Raw genomic sequence first — 20,610 nt, forward strand, 5'->3', positions numbered from 1 at the left:
ACCTCCCTTCACTCCTTTGAGATCATTCCAGGGCCCATTCTTCCTTCCCTGGAAATCTCCATTTGTTTGCATCGTCCGCCCTCTGTGGTGCACGCCAAGACATGGAATATGTTAGGCATCATCTGTCACGTCAATAAATTACCCTTCGCTTTTTCTGTCTGTCTCTTGCGCTGACCTTTTTGTTCCCTTGTGCAGTGTTGAATTTTGATCCTCCTCCTTTCTTGTGCAGGTCTGGGGGAATCCTTCCATTTTTATCCCTTTAGTCTATTGACCTCCTTGCATCACAGCAATGCTCCGCTCTGAACCTGTCCAGCTGAGGGAGGAGGAATGCAACTCCCTCAGAACACCCCAGCTGAACTCCATTTATATCTGTCTGGGTGCAGGGCACTGAGGGTTGATTTAGGGCTCAAAGGAGATTGAACTGGGGCACTGGCATTGTGCTTGGCTCTTGGCACTCGCTTGAAGTTCACAAAGTCTAAGGCCAGCAGGGACCACAGTAATCGTCTACTCTGACCTACAGTATAACATAGGCCGGAGAACTGCATTGAATTAATTCCTGCTTGAACTAGAGCACCTCTTTTAGTAAAACATCCACTCCTGATTTCTCCTCGGAGCTGCTCCAAATTTTTCAGCAAAATGGTTTTACAACCCAATTACAGCAGAAGTTTTTCATGTTGGTCAACATTTTCCAGCTTTTTCCAACCACGCCCCCCCACCGCCCCCTGAAACTAAAAACCAAACAATTTTTGGTTAACATTTTTGTTAGTCTCTACAAAATTGGGGGGGCAGAGGCCACTAGGTTTTTGCAAATAGAAACCTTTTGCTGAGAACTGATTTTTTTTTTTTTTTTTTAAAGCCAAAACCAGATTTTGAAAACCAAAACTGTTTTGTGGGAAATTTGGGGAGAAACAAAAAACAAAACAACCTTCCCCCCATTTTTTTCCTAAATGCCCCTTAAAAAAAATAACTGGCATTTTTTCAACCAGCTGTTTCACGCGCAGTGCAGTGAAAGGCACCTTTTAGGACCACTTCCCTCTTCTACCCGTTAGGCCAATGTTTCTCAACCTTTTTGATACCAGGGACCAGCTTGCTTCTGTGTCAGGGACTGGCATCGCTCCACAGACCAATCATTGAGAAATACCGAAAACGCTCTCTGTTTTCTTCCCCCCCCGGTTAGGGGTAGGGCTGTTCATTGTGTATTAGCTCCTTAAGCCTCATCTACACACACATTTATACCTCTTTAAATATGCTGGTAAAGTCAAAGTGGCACAACTTCCTAGTGTGAACATAATTCTATTGGTATAACGGTGTTCATGCAGATACAGCTTATTCCCATGTAGGAAGGGATATAAGCTATCCTGCTATAAAGCAATAATGCCTCCACTCTAGGGGCTGTACCAGCATCACTACGGGTAGACATACCAGCCTAGATTTTTAAAGCTATTTAGGAGTTGCTGCGCTCAGCGTTGCAACACCTAACTGATTTAGGAGCCAAAGTCTAATTTTCAAAAGAGAATTAGGCACTTGGGTGGAAATGAGACCAGCTCCTAAATCAGTTAGGCATTGCAATAAATACCTTAAAAATTTGGGCCCCTGTCCACACTGAAATCAGAGGTGTGGCTGCAGCATGGGTAGACATACCCGAGCTAGCTCTACCCGGCGGGTAACGATCGATCTATCAGGGGTCGATTTATCGCATCTAGTCTAGACACGATAAATCGATCCCTGAGCACTCTCCCATCGACTCCGGTACTCCACCGCCGTGAGAGGCGCAAGCAGAGTCGAGGGGGAGCGGCAGCAGTCAACTCAGCGCCGTGAAGACGCCGCAGTAAGTAGACCTAAATACGTTGACTTCAGCTACGCTATTCTCATAGCTGAAGTTGCGTATCTTAGGTCGATCCCCCCCAGTGTAGACCAGGGCTAACAATAGCAAGGAAGCTGCAGAAGCATAGGCTGTAAAAGCCCAAGCCGGGACCCTGGATACTTACTCAGGTGACTAGCCCTGCTGAAGTCCATGCTATTGTACCTTTCTAGTGCTCAAGCTAGCTAGATTAAAGCTAACTCGGGTATGTCTATATGACCTGGAATCATGGGCAGCAGGTTTAAAACAAATAAAAGGAAGTAGTTCTTCACACAGCGCACAGTCAACTTGTGGAACTCCTTGCCTGAGGAGGTTGTGAAGGCTAGGACTATAACAGTGTTTAAAAGAGAACCTCCATGAATTTATCCAGTTAAGTCCATTAATGGCTATTAGCCAGGATGGGTAAGGAATGGTGTCCCTAGCCTCTGTTTGTCAGAGGGTGGAGATAGATGGCGGGAGAGAGATCACTTGATCATTGCCTGTTGGTCCACTCCCTCTGGAGCACCTGGCACTGGCCACTGTCAGCAGACAGGATACTGAGCTAGATGGACCTTTAGTCTGATCCAGTATGGCCATTCTTATGCCCCGTGATTGCAATGTAGACATGATGTTTCTGCTTGAAACAATTATTCTGATCCAAAACTGTATCAGGCCTTAAATTTGGAAATTGCTTTTGCTCTAATCTACGTCATGTGCAGATATTATGGGGATGAGCTCTAGATAAATGTTCGGAATAAATAAAGAGCCCACACTTCCTATCCTGGGACTAACTGGTGCCAGAGCCAGTGGGAAATGAAGAAAAGGGTCACATGATGTTTTTTCACAACTCAGAACAGATTCAGTTCAAGTTTGGGGAGGGGACTGTTTGGATTCTACCCAGGCTCTTTCCCCATGAAAAATTACTGTCTTGTATCTTAATAGCAGAGAGCCTTGTGTGTAATCCTTAGGCATATGTTCCTTTCATACCCACCCCTCCATTAGATTCTGCACAGCATGGCCCACGTCCTCCAACAGCAGCTCATCTGAAATTGAGCAGCCTTTAATTATCTCTATTTTGGTCCCATTTTGTGGCTTTCACAATCTGAATGAGATTCTGGTCACTCATGTTGAAATGCTTCCTCCCCACAGCCAGAGATCTCCGTCAACTCTGTAGTGTTATTCAAAACTAAGTCAAGAATGGCTTCTCCTCCTACACAGGGCCCTTGCTATCCACTCCCTTGGACAAATATTCCTCAGGATAGGTCGCAGAGATAAAATTTCTAGACACCATAAATGGATGCTTCTTGGAGAAGCTTGTCCTGTAACCTAGAAGGAGTAAGGCAATTCTTGATTTAGTCCTAAGTGGAGCATAGGATCTGGTCCTAGAGGTGAATATAGCTTGTACTGTTCGGTAATAGCAACCATAATGTAATTCAATTTAACATCCTTTGGAGGGGGGAGAGGGGGAGGAATGCCAAAAAACCCACCACAATAGCATTTAACTTCAAGAAGGGGAACTACACTAAAATGAGGAAGCTATCCCAACAGAAATCAACAGGAACAGTCATAAGGGTGAAATGCCTGCAAACTGCATGGAGACTATTTAAAAACACCATAATAGAGTCTCAAACTAAATGTATACCCCAAATAAGAAACAGTAAGAGGACAAAAAATGCCACCATGGCCAAACAACAGACTAAGAGAGGTAGTTAGAGGCAAAAAGGCATTGTTTAAAAACTAGAAGTCAAATCCTACTGAGGAGAATAGAAAGGCACACAAACTCTGGCAAGTCAAATTTCGAAGTATGATAAGGCAGGCCAAGAAAGAATTTGAAGAGCAACTAGCTAAGATCACAAAAACTAACAGCAAAACTTTTTAAATACATCAGAAATAGGAAGCCTGCCAAACAGTCAGCAGAACCACCGGGTGATCAAGGTGCTAAACGAGCACTCAAGACAGACAAGGTCATTGTGGAGAGGCTAAATGAATTCTTTGCATCTGTCTTCACTCCACAGGATGTGGGGGAGATCCCCACACCTGAGCCATTCTTTTTAGGTGACAAATCTGAGCAATTGTCTCAAACTGGGGTGTCAGTAGAGGATGTTTGGAAACAAATCGATAAATTAAACAGTAATAAGTCACCAGGACCAGATGATATTCTCCCAAGAGTTGTGAGGGAACTCAGAGATGAAATTGCATAACTACTAACTGTGGTATGTAATCTACTATGTAAATCAGCCTCTGTACAAGATGACTGGAGGATAGCTAACATAATGCCGATTTTTTAAAAAGGCCCCTGAGGTGATCCTGGCAATTAGAGACCAGTAAACCTAACTTCAGTAGTACCAGGCAAATTGGTGGAAACTATAGTAAAGAACAGAATGATCAGACACAGATGAACACGATAGGTTGGGAAGAGTCAACACAGGACTGGACAATGGGATGGATCTTTCAAAATTGCCCTGTTCTGTTCATTCCCTGTGAAGCATCTGGCACTCGCCTCTGTCAGAGAGAGGATATTGGGCGAGATGGACCATTGGTCTGACCCAGTATGGCTGTTCTGTTTTTATGTTCTTATTACACTTCTCTGAGACTACGCTTTACCAATCTGCAAGAAGGGACATTGTGAGGCTTCAGCTTTGGGTTGAAATTAAGCACATGAAATTTCAGCCTCAAAGAGCATTTTTGGGACAATTATACCCTTGGGTAATCAATATGCATTTAGCTAATTATAAAGCACCCATCCCCATAGTATCTACATTGGAGATGAGAATCAGAGCATGGATTCTGTCCTGCTACCTTAACTATGGAGCCACTACCCTGACTACCTCCATAACCATCACCAGTCCCCTACAGATTCTGAAATCACCCTCACTCCCTGATTGATCGCCCAAGAAAACGTACTGACCTCCCCAGACAGAAGGCATGAAGTTAATGTCTCAGCAAACAAGTGAGACATTAGTGGCGACTTTACGTTCTGCATCTGCTGGGAGATCAATGAAATTGTACTGTACAGTTTCAGCATGATGCCCTGGTACACTACGAATTCAATCACTCCCTCAGACGGTTGGTTGGGATGCCCGCCGTTACAGCCTTTGATTTCGCCGGCTGATGTTGGAGGGCAGAATATCCCACCTAGGAACTGCCTGTTTCTGTTACAGCAGCCAAGCATCCCCCAAAGACGCCAGGTTTGTTTTACGTGAAGAACGGCGAGAGAAACGCACCATACCCGGCAGATCAAATACATACGACACATCGGGGAAGGTAGGAAGGGACAGAGACGCAGGTCCAGATTCACACAGGGAGTTAGGCGCCTGGGATAATCAAACCTACTTGTTCAGGAGCCTGACTTCAGAGATCCAAGTCTGGCCAAACGTCACGTTATTGGGCTGCTTCTATCCCACTCGAGGAGGGATCTGAACTAGGGCAGGAGCGTCTCTCTCCTAGGCCCTGTGTCAGCAAAGCATTTCAGCCCATTGAAGTCAGTGGCTTCACGTACGCTGGAGCTGGAATTTCCAGCTCTCGTGGATGTCCAAGACCTCTGATCGAGCTAGGAAAGTAAAACCAACAGCACCGCCCCGGGGCGGCAGGAGGAGCTAGCCACAGGAGTACGTACCTAGGTTCATAGACAGGATCGTACTAGCCCATGCCGCCGTGGCTACACTGCTAGTTTTAGTGCACTAGCTCGATCCAAGCCAGTGCGTGTTCCTCTGCCTGTGCTGGAAATTACCCCTCCAAGCGGCGGGGTAGACATATCCAGTGAGATTTAAGCAGGTGTCTAACGGAAAGCACATGCTGCGGTGATTCACTGAACAGGCCACAATTTCTACGGTCATTCAAATGCCTAGGCTGAGTTAAGAAGACACCATCCTTTTAATAAATAATAATAATAATAATACCTAGCGCTTATGTAGATCTCAAAGTGCTTTGCCAAAGGAGGTCAGTATCACTATCTCAATTTACAAATGGGGAAACTGAGGCATAGAGCAGGGCAGTGACTTTCCCAAGGTCACCCAGTAGGCCAGTGGCGAAACCGGGAATAGAAGCCAGGCCTCTTGAATGCCAGTCCAGTGCTCTAGCTTCCTACTTTCTCCTCTGGAACGATGTACAGTATCCAAAATGTTCCGGGGGCATCAAAAATGGGGGTTCAGGCCTGTGGGAGAGGGGCACATGTTGTGCCAGGAGAGGGGGCTACGCACGGAGCCCCAGGTGGGTTATTTGGGGTTTGGATAATGGGGGTCACAATGCGTTTTCTGCATGTTTATGTGATTCCTAAAGTTCATTGCAATTCTCACTGAGACCTAATCTCTCCAGTGCTGAAAGGCATCAGTTCCCATGACACTGCAGATCGTGCCCGGCCATATATTGTAACTGTCATGAGAATCAGCCAGATTGCAATATGTTAACGACACCTTCCCTGGTTTAGCGCCTTCCACTCAAGGGTCTCAAAGCAATTCATGAAATGGAGGCACCAAGAGTGGAAGCGACTCACCGAGGCCATTCAGGGATTAGATGCGATTCAGGGATTAGAACCCAGGTGTCCTGATTCCCACTCCTAGGCTCAGAACACTAGAACAAACCTTCCCCGAGCAGCCCCCTTCTTACACATTTGTTTACCAGCAAATCTTGCCCCGGACATGCAAGACACAACCTGATCCTAAGAGGAAAACTACTGCAAAAATATCCCTGGGCTGCATCTTTGCAGGGCTGTGGATTAGTGTCCTTAACGGAAACCCATCATATGCCAAGTCAAATGGCAGGAGACTCATGGCATTGGGTCTCTTCTGTTGATAAGTCAGAGCACATGTGACCTCGGGGGGAGACTCAGAACCGACTCCCATTGTTACTGACAGGCCCATCTGCCTTTGGCTGGCATTACCGGGTCAGCGCCTGGCACACGTACCTGCAGTGTGTTAACTGGGAAAGATGTGATGGGTGGGAAGTCCATGATCTGTAGGTCGTGCACGTGGCCGTTCATGACCACGGCCGGCAGGTAGACACGCCGTGACTTGGTGGGCGCGCACGCCTCGCTGAACTCGTTGTAGAGGAACTGGCGGACGATGGCGCTCTTCCCAACCCCTTGAGCCCCAAGCACGGCGACCTTGAAAGTTGTCACCATGCCTCCCGGCCGTGGCCCCCCCACGCGACGTGGCGATCGGCTCCTTGGCGCAGGCCACTGCGTTTGCACTGCCAGGAAGGCCCCCGGGCTGCATATTCCAGCGGCTGCGGTTTCAGCCCCATTCAGGAAGCATTTCCTCCTCCGCCCAGCCTGTCACTGCAAGACCAAGAGCGACCCAGTCAAACAAGACACACCCTCCCAAAGTATCCCAGGCAGCCTCTCGCCAAACAAACACAGCCCTGCCTAGCTAGCTAGAGCTCTTACCTGGCCCCACAGTATCTGAGCACCTCACAGCCTTTTCATGTGTTCATCATCCCAGCCCCACCGGGCTGTTATGCCCATTTTACAGGTGGGAAACTGAGCCACAGACTCAGTGACTTGTCCAGAACAGGGAATTGAACCCAGGTCTCCCAAATGCTCCGAGTGCTCCAACCACTGGGCCATCCTTCCTCCTACCTCTGCCCCTTTCCGTCACCTGTGCTGACAAAGCCCTGGCTCTCTCCAACCTCCCCCCTCACTGCCACCTCGGTAGCAGATTCTTAACAGTCCCATTGGGGGCAGTTTTAAATGACACCAGCTGGCGCTGGTCCCCTAGGGATCCCGTTTCCATCACTCTCCTTGCCCCGGTGCAGGGGGCTGCAGGGAGGGAGGTTGAGGAGAGGGCTCCAGGCTTGGCTGGGCTGTACCCCCAGTAGAGGACGTAGCGATGTTTCTGCAGCCCTAGTGGCTCAAAGGGAGCAGAATGAGCCGGAGAGTCTGGTAACCGGCTACACTGAAGGGAAATGAGACCGGAAATTAAGTCACAACCCCCCTTTTTTTAAACAATTAAAAGGGAGACTGTAATGACCAGTTAAAGCACCTTGCAACGCACCCAAACTGGACAAACTCACTACATTCAGCAGCATGGAAATGCAGCCACCTCTGGGGTGGAGGAAGCAGCCAGGCACATAACGCATTGCACAACAGGTTGAGGGTGGTGAGGCTGAGAATGGAACACTTTCATCAAAGGGCAACAGAGCAACTCTTGTAACAACTACCCTAGTAGTGCACCTAGAAGACACACTGACTGTAACAGACCCAAACAATACTGGACTGATCCAGAGACCAGTATCCTACTTCCCTCCCATACCAGATCGCTCCGTAGATCCATGAGGCCTGCCATCCTGCCCCCCTCCTCTGCTGGATCAGTCCAGAGGCCCATCTAATCCAGACTCCTGCCCCCTTGTTCCCATATTGGATGATATCATAGGTCTACCCAGTTCAATATTCAGCTTCTGGCTGCAGGCACATTATCCCACTAGGTCCTCCACTATTCCCATGGCCAATTGCGCAGTGCTACACACGGTGGGGGCCCCATTCCTTCCTGACCTCTGCAGGCAACCAGCTTCTGCCATGAAGCATGACACTTGATTAGCCTGACTTCATAAAGGCTGCACTGGAAGTCATGGCCAGGGCGGGCAAGACAGCGCTAAGCCCACATGTCCTGACAGCGCCTTCCCAATGCTAAGCTAGCAGCATCTTGACTTGCCTGACACCACAGCTCATGCACAGCTTCTGATAAAGGAAGAAAGGCAGGCCTAGCCTCAGATGACCAGACAAAAAAACTAGGCAGAAAACAGGAACAAAGAGGAGCAGCAGGTCTCAGGATCACGCCTCTCACCGGGCCTTCCTCCCTTGTCCAGAGGGAACCTCACCTCAGCTTTCCCCCTCCACCTACCCCTTCCCCAGCTACAGGCAATGAGTCAGAAGAGGCTGCCACAAATCAATTCCAGCCAAAGGGAAAGAACGGGATTTGTATTACTCTAGCATCTAGACTCTCCAACCTAGATCAGGGCCCAACTGCACTAGGTGCTGTGCATAGATACATAGGATCAGTGAAATGGAGGGCTGGAAGGGACCGCAAGAAGTCATGAAGTCCCGCCCACTCTTCTGAGGCAGGACCAAGGAAACCTAGACCAGTCCTGACAGGGGTTTGTCCAACCTGTTCTTAAAAACCTCCAGTGACAGGGATTCCAGAGCTTCACCACCCTAATAGTTAGAAAGCTTTTCCGACAATCGAACCTAAATCTCCCTTGCTGCAGAATAAGCCCATTACTTCTTGTCCTGCCTTCAACGGACTTGGAGAACAGTCTTTTAACGAGTTTTGCACCCATCTTATAGTAAGTTCATCTAGACCCCATTTCCCTAGTTTGCTTACGAGAACGTCATGTGGGACTGCGTCAAAAGCCTTACTAAAATCAGAACAGACGAATCTACTGCTTACCTGCTAAGCCAGTAACCCTGTCCAAGAATAGTGAGAGATGGTCACTGCCCCCAATAGCTTACAATCTAAACAGTCAAAATAAAGGAAAGAGAGGGGACATGATTAGCCCAACACTACCCAACAGCAGAGCTAGGAACAGAACCCAGAGCCCCGAACCAATGTCCGAGTCGTTGGATCAATGTCTTGCAAGTTAATTCAAGGCCTTCCTACTAAACTGCGTAAGGGCATGTCCACATGAGGCTAGTTATTTCTCAGCAATATTAATCTGAATTAACTAATGGTGTGAAGTTAAAGTAGACTAGTTAAACCACATTAAACCCCTGTTTGCATGCTCTTATTCTGAATTCAGTTTAGCTGAATTCACATTTACTTTCTGCAATTTTTAACTAATCCACTTTAAACAGCAACAAATAGATCCAGACTAACACGGCTACCCCTCTGATACTTGACACCACTTTAAACATTCATTCTGATTAACTTTCCTGAGAGTTCCCATGTAGACAAGCGCTGAACCTGGGCCCCGTGCTGGGGGCAGACCAAAATGGGGCAGCCCAAATGTGAAAGTGTTTGATAGCTGCATATCCCAAGGGATCTGTATCTGTTTCTCCATCAGGGCCAAAGTGACCTGGTAGCAGCCCCCCGCCCTGAGAATCAAGTGTAGGCCAGAAATGAGAGAATTTTAGAGCATTTTGACAGTTCATTTGGAAATTTAGCAAACTAAATAAAGGTGAAAACACCTGACAACAACCCAGACGGAAAACAAAAAAATTGGTTTGTGTCCAACAAAGTGTTTTGTTCAACCTGAAATTATTTTTTTAGGTTTGTTTCAGCAAGAAAATAATAATAATAATAATAATAATAAAAAAAACACACCAAAATTTTGTATTTTGGTTTGAACTGAAATGATTCTCTCCCCTTGCCCCCCACCCCACCCCAAATTTTTCAGTTTGGCACTCAAACCAAATCAATTATTATCTCAGCTCTAGATGAATGGCTAGGATAAACTAGTACGGGCTGTTGGGGATCATGAAGAAGTGGAATTCACCAGCCACAGCTTAGGGCATTTCTAAACTGACACCTCCCAGAGCTGGGAAATCCATCTTGTGGTCGCTCGGACAAGTGGAATCGTATTTAGCTGGGGCCATCACTCTGCTGTGTGAACGGCTTAATGTTTCATTTCAGGGTTTGATCATTTATGTGATTAACTTGACGGAGGCTAATTTCTGAGCAGGCAGATCCGCCGAGTACTACAGATGTGGACATACGGTGAGACACGCACGCGCGTGTCTGGAGACAAATGTAGATACGCTCTCCGGGATGTGCGCGTGAACACAGATACACTCTGGGACTCATGGAGACGTGGCTACACATTCACAACACAGGCGCACATATAGACGTTCATCCACACGTGCCAGCCCAAACACATGCATCAACACTGCCCACAGACAAACGCACCTGGCCACATTCACACAGACAGACAAACAACAATGCACACACAGTCGGACAGACGCATATGGAGATATACTCATGTGGCTGCGCCCTGTCTGCTCTGAAGTCAATGATCAAACTTCCATTGACTTCGATGGAGCCATTGTCTGCAGAGGTCTGGTTGTAGCCCAAGGTTTCCCATCAGGCACAGACAGTTAAGAAAGAAAAGGGGTTTCTTTATGTCTAGGGGAAGCAGAGGATTCAGAAAAGAAATAAACAGGGACCTCGGGGTGAGCCCAGTTTTGCCTGCTGGCAAGCCCTGACCCAGTCCCTGTGACAGTGCAGTGTTGACCAGCTGTGGCTAACAGCACCGTCTCCGATTATGTGGTAATAACTGTATCATGAATCTAGGGAAAGGCTAGCAATATGTATGCAATAGCATAAAATCCCACCGCTACCACCATGTCAGGGTCCCCCCCCGAGGTACAGATGTGGGGACCCGCATGGGTCTACGACTTTGCCCTGATTGTGAGCTCCACTGTGAAAAGTGGAACAAAGCTGATAAAGTGTCACAATAGCCTACAACAATAGATGTTGATGGAAAAAAGTGCAAAAGGGAGACAGATTGAATTAATCCAAACCCAAAGGCCTCTTCAAAGAGTGTTAAAAATCACACCTGGTAAGCAAGCAAAGCGGGGGACTGGAAATCAATGAACCAAAATTGGTGTGTCGGAAATTCGGCCTAACTGGTGAACAAAGCAATGAGGGGGATGTTCTGTCCAGCTCATAAAAAAGCCTTAGAAGAGAAAATAAACAGATGAACAGACGTGAATGCTGGCTGCCTGAAAGACAAGAGAGGGGGAAGGAGCGAACTTCGCCAATGTCACGGCTGCCACCCACACAGTCCCCTGGCACCCCGAGACACACTATGATACTGCTGTGTCTTCGTCACCTTGATCCTGAGAGATATCCTGACCAAACCAGGCCAGATACAGCGAGCCCAATGACATTACGACCTGCAGCAGCTCCGGCTAAATCCCTACCACTGCTTGGGATGTGAAACTGTCACACCCCCTTTCCAAGTGTGTGTCCTTTTCCCTCCCCACCTTACGTCTTCTCTTTCCTCTCTCCGTTTTACCCTCTGTCTAAGCCAAGACTGGATCTTTTACAACACTGCTGTAAGCCTGTGACCCGGGAGGCAGCTAAATCCAATGCCTGAAACACCCCGATCGGGTACGAGATTGCCAGGTCTCGGAGTAGCTGTGCCATGCCCATGGTTTTCCAGCAGTGAGGTTGCACATGAAAGTCAACGCTAGACACAGAAGCTGCATTTTCAATCTTGACTGTTCTTTTCTCTCCCCTCTTGGGTTTGTCTTGTTTTGTCTTAAAGGAAATAGCAGCAACATTTCTAGGCTAACTTCTTCTCTTTTCCCCAAAACGACTAAGGCAGAGGATTGGGAGTCAGGACTCCCGGGCTCTATTCCTGGCTCAGCCACTGCCTTGATCTTGAACTAGCCCCTTCCCTTTTCCGTGCTTCAGTTTCCCCCACCTGTAAGATGAGAATAATAATACTGACCAACCTCACAGGGGCTGTGAGCCTTAATTCATGTTTGTAAAGCACTTGGTAATGCTCAAATGGAACGCACTATAAAGTATTTCTCCTGCTCCTGCATTTTCTTGACACATTCCTCCCAGCACGACTTTCTTTGATCTCTCATCAGGCTTCCGGCAGGTGCTTTTCCCCAAGTCATGCCTGGTTCATATTCCTGGAGTCCCAGGTTGGAATTCAGCCACCAGAACCAGGGTGCTGGTCGCCACCTGGAGAAAATATTGTCTCCTGGAACCAAGTCCTTGGCCAGGCAGCTTCACACCATCATAGGCTGCCATGTTTCCGTGCATGTCACACTGTCAGATCACAACAAGCCATCCCCGCATCAGCAGCATCACACGCCCTCCACCCACCACATCACCACCGGGTCACGTGCAACATGAATGGAGCTAGGTCAGCCCAGGGCGGAGGGGAGTGAGGGGGGCGGAGGAGGTCAACGCATTTTAGGAAGATTTAAACCTCATGAAAATCAAGATGTGCCCCTGATAACCCAGAAGGGTGGTATGTGCAGGACCAAAGGCCCTACTTCTATTTAGGCTACAGCTCTGCAGGGATTATGGGGAAATGCAGGAGTGTCCTTAACCAGGTACGATGCTTTCGTCAAAGCTCGGATGATTGATCCTCGCCTTCCTTGTAACAGCCTTGCTTTTTTTCCAGTTTGGGGAGCCAAACTATTGCAGCCCAGTGCACTGCCTAGTCAAACAGATGACCCAGCGGTTTAGCAATAGCCAGAACCACAGAGGCTAGCCCTGACTCGGGCTGGATGGAAGACAGGGCGCTGAACCCCTGGGAAGGTTGAGGCTCGCTTGGCCCAAGGGCAACCCCTATCAACAGGCTCGCTCTCTTCCTTCACTGCAAAAGTGTGGTTGAGATGCAGGACTAATGGAGGGGAAGCAGAGAAAATAGGGGGCTTTATGTTAACAGGACAATCCGGGGGGCTTGGAATGGGGGGCTGGTTGGGGCTGTAGAGTCCAAGCAACTGGAGCTATGCTGGTATACAAAGCGTAGACGCAGCCTACGGAGAGAGAAGGGGTTTTCCATCACTGTAGGAACACCACTTCCCTAGGTCAATGGAAAGGTTCTTCTGCTGCCCTGGCTGTGTCTACACTAGGTGAGACTTTTCACTCCCCTGAGCGATGAAGGTACATCAGCCTCAGTTTTAAAGGTAGACCAGGCCTCAGCGTTGGTAGCACACCTGCTCTGCTAGATCTCTTCCCCACTCAAAACCTGTGGCTGTGAACGCTGCAGGAGAATCTCCCTTAGCTAGCAGCAGTATTTAAGCTTTTATCCTCTTGGTGGGTCTCTCCCACAAAAAGGCAACATAATCCCCAGTTCATGAGCAGCTCACGAGCCACCATACGAGAGGCAGGGAGATCCTCGTCGAGGGAGCTGGGCTGGAGGGCCATGGTTCTGGCCAGCATTGGTAACCACGTTCCATTGTGTGGTTTCTCCTCAGACAAAGTCCCACTCGCTTCTGAGAGGGGCCTTTGATGTGTTTGGGGAGAGTGGCAGAGGATGTGTGGCAATGCCAGGCCCAGCCTCCTTTGCTCCTCCTTCCCAGATATGTAGCCCCCCTGGCCAGAGTTTGGGATGGGTCCACAGGCTGTTGGAAGAAGAAGTGGGGGATGGAGGACCATGCCAGGAATTGCCTTCCCGTGGGGTCCTGCTTTCAGAGATGGCAAGGGAGCTTGGCAGGGTGGTGATTCCTTCCCCAGTTGGTCCCTGTCTCCAGAGCGAGACTGGGCCCTGAGTTGCCAATGCCGAGTCCAAAGCAGCCGCTTGTTTTGCTTGAGGACAAGGCCAGCAGTTCCTGGGCTCTGGGAATCTGAAAGGCCCAAAGCATACCTCTCCTCCTCCCTTCACAGCGGCCACAAGGAGCAATCTACACAGCTCTCACTCTCGGTACTAGGCCAATCTCCTGCTCTCACAGCAAAGGAAACTGCCAGGTTATTGCTGTGAAACAAGAGGATTTCTACAGGCAGAGCGAAACTGGAATTGTAATGAAATAATCTGAACTCTCCTAGCCCCCTACATTTCCATGGGGCCTTCCATTCCTCTGGTGCTTCGTAACCAATCAAGGCTCACCAGCCTCCTTTGACTGTTAGCCCCGCCCAACAGAGGAGGAAACTGAGGCATGGACAGGGAAGTGACTTGCCCAAGGTCACCCAGCAGGCCAATGACAGAGCTGAGAATAGAATGTAGGTCTCCTGACTGCCCTGTGCTTTAACCACTAGGCAAAACCCCTCCTCTTCACAGGACCGGTGCCCCTAACAGTGCACTCTAAGGTGAGACCTCAAAGACTGCCGTGCCCTGAGCTAAAAGTAGTAACTAGCTCAATCCAGCCGAGACTTTTATATCGGCCAAATTCCCACCGTGGTTAGACACCCTCTTACTGCCCCTTGCAGCCAAAGGTTTTAGCTACAGGTTCACACTCCGAGGGAGAGTACCACGTGCACGGGGGAGTTTGGCAGTTAGAGCTTGCACATAAATAGTGCATGTATGCAGTGAACATGTGCACATCGGCCCACGGGCGCATCCGCAGAGGGATGCGCGCGGTGACCTCGGCGGGTCAGCCTTTGCAGCGAGCACCTGCACATCAGGCACATGCAAGCGAGCGCCTGGGCCTGTGCTGAGAGCGTGTGCACTTCAGCGTGGACCCAGTGCCCATGTGAGCGCAGGTGAGCACAGGCAGCCCGCGTGTGCCCTTCAGCGCGTAGCCGGGGAGCATGTGTCAGGATGTCGGCGTGTGAATATGCATGAGAGTTTGTATGGCGGTGTTGGAAGAAAAATAAGCTGCTACGCCCACCCGCGCACACCACAATATGCTGTAGGGAAAGTCAGCGACACCCAGATGGAACGTTAGCAACTAGCTCCGTGTAATATGGAGCTCACGGAGAGCTTGGACGGACCAGCCCTGGGCCTGGGGGAGGGAGGGGGTCCCCTGTGAAACTGACCAGCCCTGAAGCCTGGAGGGTGGATTCCCCTGTGTGTCAGGGACACAGGGTCTGGGAGAAGCTCCCGGTTCAGATTTCAGCATCTCCCCAGTTCCAGGCTGACAAGCTCTCTCTTGAATTACAGACCAAGTAAACAGCAGCAGGAGGGAGAGGGTGCACTCCTGGGGTTGGGGGCTCAGCAGGAGGGAGAGGGTGCACTGCTGGGGGTGGGGGGCTCAGCAGGAGGGAGAGGGTGCACTGCTGGGGGTGGGGGGCTCAGCAGGAGGGAGAGGGTGCACTGCTGGGGGTGGGGGGCTCAGCAGGAGGGAGAGGGTGCACTCCTGGGGGTGGGGGGCTTAGCAGGAGGGAGAGGGTGCACTGCTGGGGGTAGGGGGCTCAGCAGGAGGAGAGGGTGCACTGCTGGGGGTGGGGAGCTCAGCAGGAGGGAGAGGGTGCACTGCTGGGGGTGGGGGGCTTAGCAGTCCAGTATCTGGGAGCCGGAAGGGGCCCAGGGAGTCAGACTGAGGTTAAACTTCTTCCTCCGCACAGAGGCAGCATCCCTTCCATTCTCCCCGGTGTGGGAATCTCACCAGGGAAACTACCGGCTATTCCCAGGACCTTCCCAATCCATCCCGTCTCCCCCTTTCCTGCCAGCAGCCCTGGAACCCCTGAAACGCTTCGAAAGGCTCCAGCAAGCTGTTCCCTGCACCCAGCCCTTTGCGGCCAGGCCGACCCCTCTCCCCCCGGCTGTCTGCCCCACTGCTGGATGCAGCAGCCCATCTCCAGCACTGCGGGGGAGCGATGCACTGGCACTGGTTTGCCCTCCACCCTCGCCAGGCGCCTGTAGCCCTCCCAGAGCACAGCTGTGCCTGGGGAGGGCATATTGAATTCCTCCTCTGCTCCTGTCCCGGTGGGATCCTGGACCCAGCCGGCCTGGCTGCTTCTCCCCCCGCCCCCCAATTGCACAATTTCAACTTTGGTTCCTGATTTGTGCCTTGCCTGGAAAAACAGCCCCCCCCTCCCCATCCCCGCCATCTGGAACTTTATTGCATCGGGCTGGGCGCAGCAGCCCCTGAGCCCCCCACCCCTCCCGCCCGCAGCCCCCCGAGCTGGGTTTCTGCCTTGCCCCGAGGACTGTCTATGGGGCCGGAGCGCGCTCCGTCCCCGGGGTCCTTACCTCGCCGCGGTGCGAATCCCAAGGGCGCGCTGCCCCCAGCCCAGATCCGCTGTCTGCCCGGATCCCCGGGAAGTGGGGCGGCGGGGGAGGGGGGGTCGCTTTTCCATCCAGCAGCCCCAGCTCCCGGGGACTCTGCTCCGGCCAGGTAGCTGGGGCTGCCGCTGCCCCTTTCTCCAGCTCCCTGCGTGCAGGGCACCCGCCTCGGCTGGCAGCTGTTCCACTGGGTCACAGCGCCTGCCATGTTCCCGCAGTCGGGGGGGGGGGGGTAGTTTTAGCAGCCGCTGCAGCTGCTCCAGGCCGGGCAAACGCGTCAGCAGCGCTGGGAGGCTGCAGCCGGGGAGGGGACCCCGCTCAGCTGTGGGGACGGACGGCCACGAGGAGCCCCCCAAAGCAGCCGGGGGTGGACTCACCAGGCCCAGCTGCATGGCCCACCCGGCCTTTGGCGCCCTGAGCACTAGCAACAGCCTCCAAGGGGTGGAGCTGCTGGAGCCCGGCCCCTCTCGGGCCTGGGGGTCAGGCTAGCTCTGGAGAGGGCTGAGTGCCATTCCTAGTCTCTGCCACTGCCCCCCCCCCCCCCCCCGTGGGACCTCGGGCAAATCACTTAATCTCCCAGGGCCAGACCCTCAGGTCCATTGATTTCAATACCTTTGGAGGAGTTGTGCCTCGGTTCCCCACCCATACAGTCCCGGCCGGGCCATGGATCACGGTTTCTCCCTGATGCTGAATCGGGCATGGTTCTGGGGAAAGAACTGGGACCCTGCTGTTTCTAGCTTCATTTATTTCTTAGTGGCATGAGATGGTTTGGGCCTGATTTTCGGGGAGGGGCTCACGCCGGGCTCTGTTGGTGCGTACTGTGCACTGCCCGGGCTTTGGCGCATGCCATGCTGCAGGAGTTTGCATCTGTGCACAAATGCGTTTGGCACTGACAAGCGGGCGAGGGAGTTAATGCCCCAAAGGCGTGTCCAGTGAGGGGCGCCGGGGCAAAGTTGTGGGTGCACATATGGAGTCGTGGGGAGGGAGGGCTCGAAATCAGGCCTTGAAAGCCACATTTTCAAAGGAGGACGGAGCCAATGCACCAGGTGGAATACACACAGCCCTTGTTGTTTTCACAACCCCCTACCTTTGTACATACAAACCTCTGGTAACTGCTATCCCAGCCTGTCTTCTGCATAGGGGCGTAGCCAGGGAAAGGAGGGGAGGTTGGGACCTCCCTGCGCCCAGCTGCCCCACAGCCCTTGAGGAACACAGAGCAGATTCATGTTGCTTTATGTTCCGGCTAGGACCAGGCAGCAGTGGTCCTGGGATCGGGGCTGTGAAAGGTGATAGAAAAGGCACCTTTGTCCCACATCATATCTAGACTGTCAGAGCATCTGAGCTAACATTTGGCTAATTCCCAAAGCTGTTATGAAGCTTAATTAATCAGGGCCTGCTCCTCAGCTGACAGCTCTATAGAGGTCTGATCCAATGCTTGCTGACATCTGTAGAGGCCGGCCTGGCTCTAGTAGCATATAGTCGTTGTTCTCCCGTATCTCGTTTAGTCTGTTAGTCTTGTATATTGCCTAAGCACAGCCTCCACAGCTTTTCAATACATCAAACACCGTCCCCTATGTCAGTCCCCTGCGGTATGAATGGGACGGGGCCAGTCAGTGACCATCTTTGCATGCTAGCTTGTATAAACCTGTCTGCTGCTTTCCAGGAAAATTCAGTCTCCATTCCTGTCTGCACTGGGGATCCAAGTCTATTTTTGGAGGCTTTAATAATACCCACAGAGAGGTTGTCCACTTGCAGCATGTTTCTTTATAAAAGAAATTTTAACACAGGGGAAAAAAAGACTTGGATTCCCCTTCTTTCCAGTTGCCTGGGAATTCTCTTCCCCACCCCACTAAAACAAGACACTTACAAACATAAAACCAGCTGCAAGGCCCTCAGGAACTCCTGGCACCAGGTCTTCTCCAGAAAGCAAAGGGATGACCTTGGCCTTGGACAAGTCATATAATCTCTCTCTGCATCAGACCCGCGCATTTCAGCAGAGGGCTGGTACTCTGCCCCGATTCCTGGGTCCAGCGTGGGCACAGGGCAAAATTTCGAGGGAGGTTTTAAAAGCGTGGCTAGAAAAGTTAGATTCCACCTTCTCTTCCAAAAGGAGGGAACAAGAAGCAGAGATGGGGCAAGAGCTAGAAGTTGCTGCCTGAGCTCAAGGGATTGAAAGGAAGGGAAAGTGCTGACTTTAACAGCTGCAAGGGCATCTCACGCCCACCGTCAGGTGCCAGACAGGCTCCTCTAAGCTCATTTCGTGCCTCCGTTAATTAGCGCCGCAGAAGCGCAGCAGGAAGGCAGGTGCATTAAGGGCCCTCTCGTGGACCTTGCGCTTTCATTTCAGTGTGTTGCTGTAGCTCCAGGAGGCTCCGAAGTAGATCGGGGGCTCAGTGTGCTTGGTGATGTACACACACGTAGTAAGAGATGGGCCCTGCCCTGAAGAACTCACCCTCTGAACAAAGGGTGGGAAGGGGAACAGAGGTACAGCGAAGGGAGGTGTCTTGTCCCAGGTCACCAGCAGAGCTGCGTAGACTCCCAGGTCTCCTGACCCCCAGCCTCATGCCCCACCCACAGGCCCATGCTGCCTGCACCTGCCATGAGTGTGTCAACCCCACCCACCATGGCCAGCAGAGCCCTTCACCAGCTGTGCCATGTGGGTGACAGCTCTTCATGGCCCCCTGAGGACAGAGGCACTGGGCCTTCATATTATCACGGCACCTCGGAGCCCCAGCTGTGGGCCAGGACCCTGCTGTGCTTGGTGCTGTACAAACCGAACTAAGAGCTGGGCCTTGCTCCACAGAGCTGGCATGTGCCCGCCTCTCGGAGCACGTTCTGTCAGGGCTGCCAGCTGGAAAGGGGGACGCCTGGTCATAGGCCACCCAGCTGCAATGGACCTGCATGGCCTCACCTTGCCCCCTTCCTCGTGCCAAGGCTCCTCTTCCTTCCAGACCCAGAGGAGCGAGAGTTCTGGGTGCTCAGCACCTCTGGAAACCAGCTGTTTCCTCAGCAATGGGGCAATCTGCCCCTGCCCCATGGCAAGGTGACCCTTGCCCAGCATGGGGCCGGTTTACCCCTGAACTTGCTAGCCAGTCAGCGCACTGGCCCTGCCCCGAGCCCCGTGACTTTGGGGCAGAGGAAGACGGAGGCGGGAAGAACCGGCCTCGGGAACAGGGCCAGGAGGGAAGCAGCAGCGAGGTGGGAATTACTGTGAAGCTGCCTGTCCCATGCAGGTCTCTTCCTCCTCCAAGGGCAAGCTTGTGATAACCCTATGGAGAATCAGAGCTGCCTTTGGGTCCGCCCTCTGCAAACCAAGTCCGAGCAGCCCAGCTAGCCGTGATAGAAAAGCATGCTCCAGGCCTTACCCAGAGCGCGGGGTGGCACATCATACTTGCCTTATGGCTCAGACTCTCCCCCTGCGAGCGCCTTGATTAGCACCTGCAGCTTTGTCTCATCAGCATTCGTTGCCCTGATCCCCTCCCCGCAGTGCTTCACCACAGTGAGTCCTGGCACACACAGCCACGCCACAACAAAGTGAACGCGTGAGCGAAAGCAGAGACGCAAGCGCCAGACACCAGGCTTCTGATTTTCCATCATGCTTCCCCGAGGGCTTCTGCACAAGGAAACAGTTTGTCTTTCTCCCGCGATCATCCGGCGTAGTCAGCCTCTGCCTTCCTACCACGTGCTGGCTGTGGCCGCCGGAATTCTAAGCAGGACTCCCCGGGTGCTGCCGTCCCATTGCCAGCTCCCTTCTCCAAGCCTGTCTGGAAACCCAGCCCGTGAGAAGGAAGCAGAGAGGTTTGCAACAATCAGTGCTACACCTATCCTGGAGGCTGCTCTAAACTCTCTTCTAAGGGCGGTTCAGTCCCAGTGGCGCCTGAAAACTCAGCCCCCAGAATCCTGAGCTTCCTCCAGGCCTGCCGGTGTCTTTTCGCAAGTGTTCAGTGTATTTTCCATCATTTGAGAGCACCCCAAAAAACCATTAGCCTTTGTACAGCGTGCATGTGGCCCTTGGCACTGCAAGTAAAGATACAGTCCCTGCCCCCAGGAGCTTACAATCTGCTCTGACCCACTGGGGAGGTCAGGCCAGGCAGCTAGAGGAAGGAAGTCACAGAATCAAGTCACAAGGCTGGGACAGCAGAGAGCCGGCTAACTCACTGTTTGGATCGAGCTGGGGTCCGAGGGAGAGGGAGCTTGCATGGTGCATG

General features: G+C 51.7%; 1 protein-coding gene across 3 annotated transcripts in view; it reads right to left on the reverse strand.

The window, feature by feature from the left end:
* Positions 1–16,520, reverse strand: part of RASL10B (RAS like family 10 member B) — a 28,001-nt gene extending 11,481 nt beyond the window's left edge. Inside the window, exons 1-3 of one of the 3 annotated variants that reach the window (XM_054007977.1) lie at positions 16,370–16,520; positions 9,223–9,287; positions 6,744–7,115 (exon numbers count right to left, since the gene is read on the reverse strand). In XM_054007977.1, coding sequence (XP_053863952.1) covers positions 6,744–6,959 — 216 coding nt within the window. In that variant the 5' untranslated portion in view covers positions 6,960–7,115; positions 9,223–9,287; positions 16,370–16,520. Of the gene's footprint in view, positions 1–6,743; positions 7,116–9,222; positions 9,349–16,369 lie in introns of those variants that run through there. The other 2 variants (XM_054007978.1, XM_054007979.1) reach the window with 2 other exon arrangements.
* Between the last annotated feature and the right edge of the window lie 4,090 nt (positions 16,521–20,610).

Source organism: Malaclemys terrapin, chromosome 18, assembly GCF_027887155.1.
Source record: "Malaclemys terrapin pileata isolate rMalTer1 chromosome 18, rMalTer1.hap1, whole genome shotgun sequence".
NCBI classification, from domain to species: domain Eukaryota; kingdom Metazoa; phylum Chordata; order Testudines; family Emydidae; genus Malaclemys; species Malaclemys terrapin.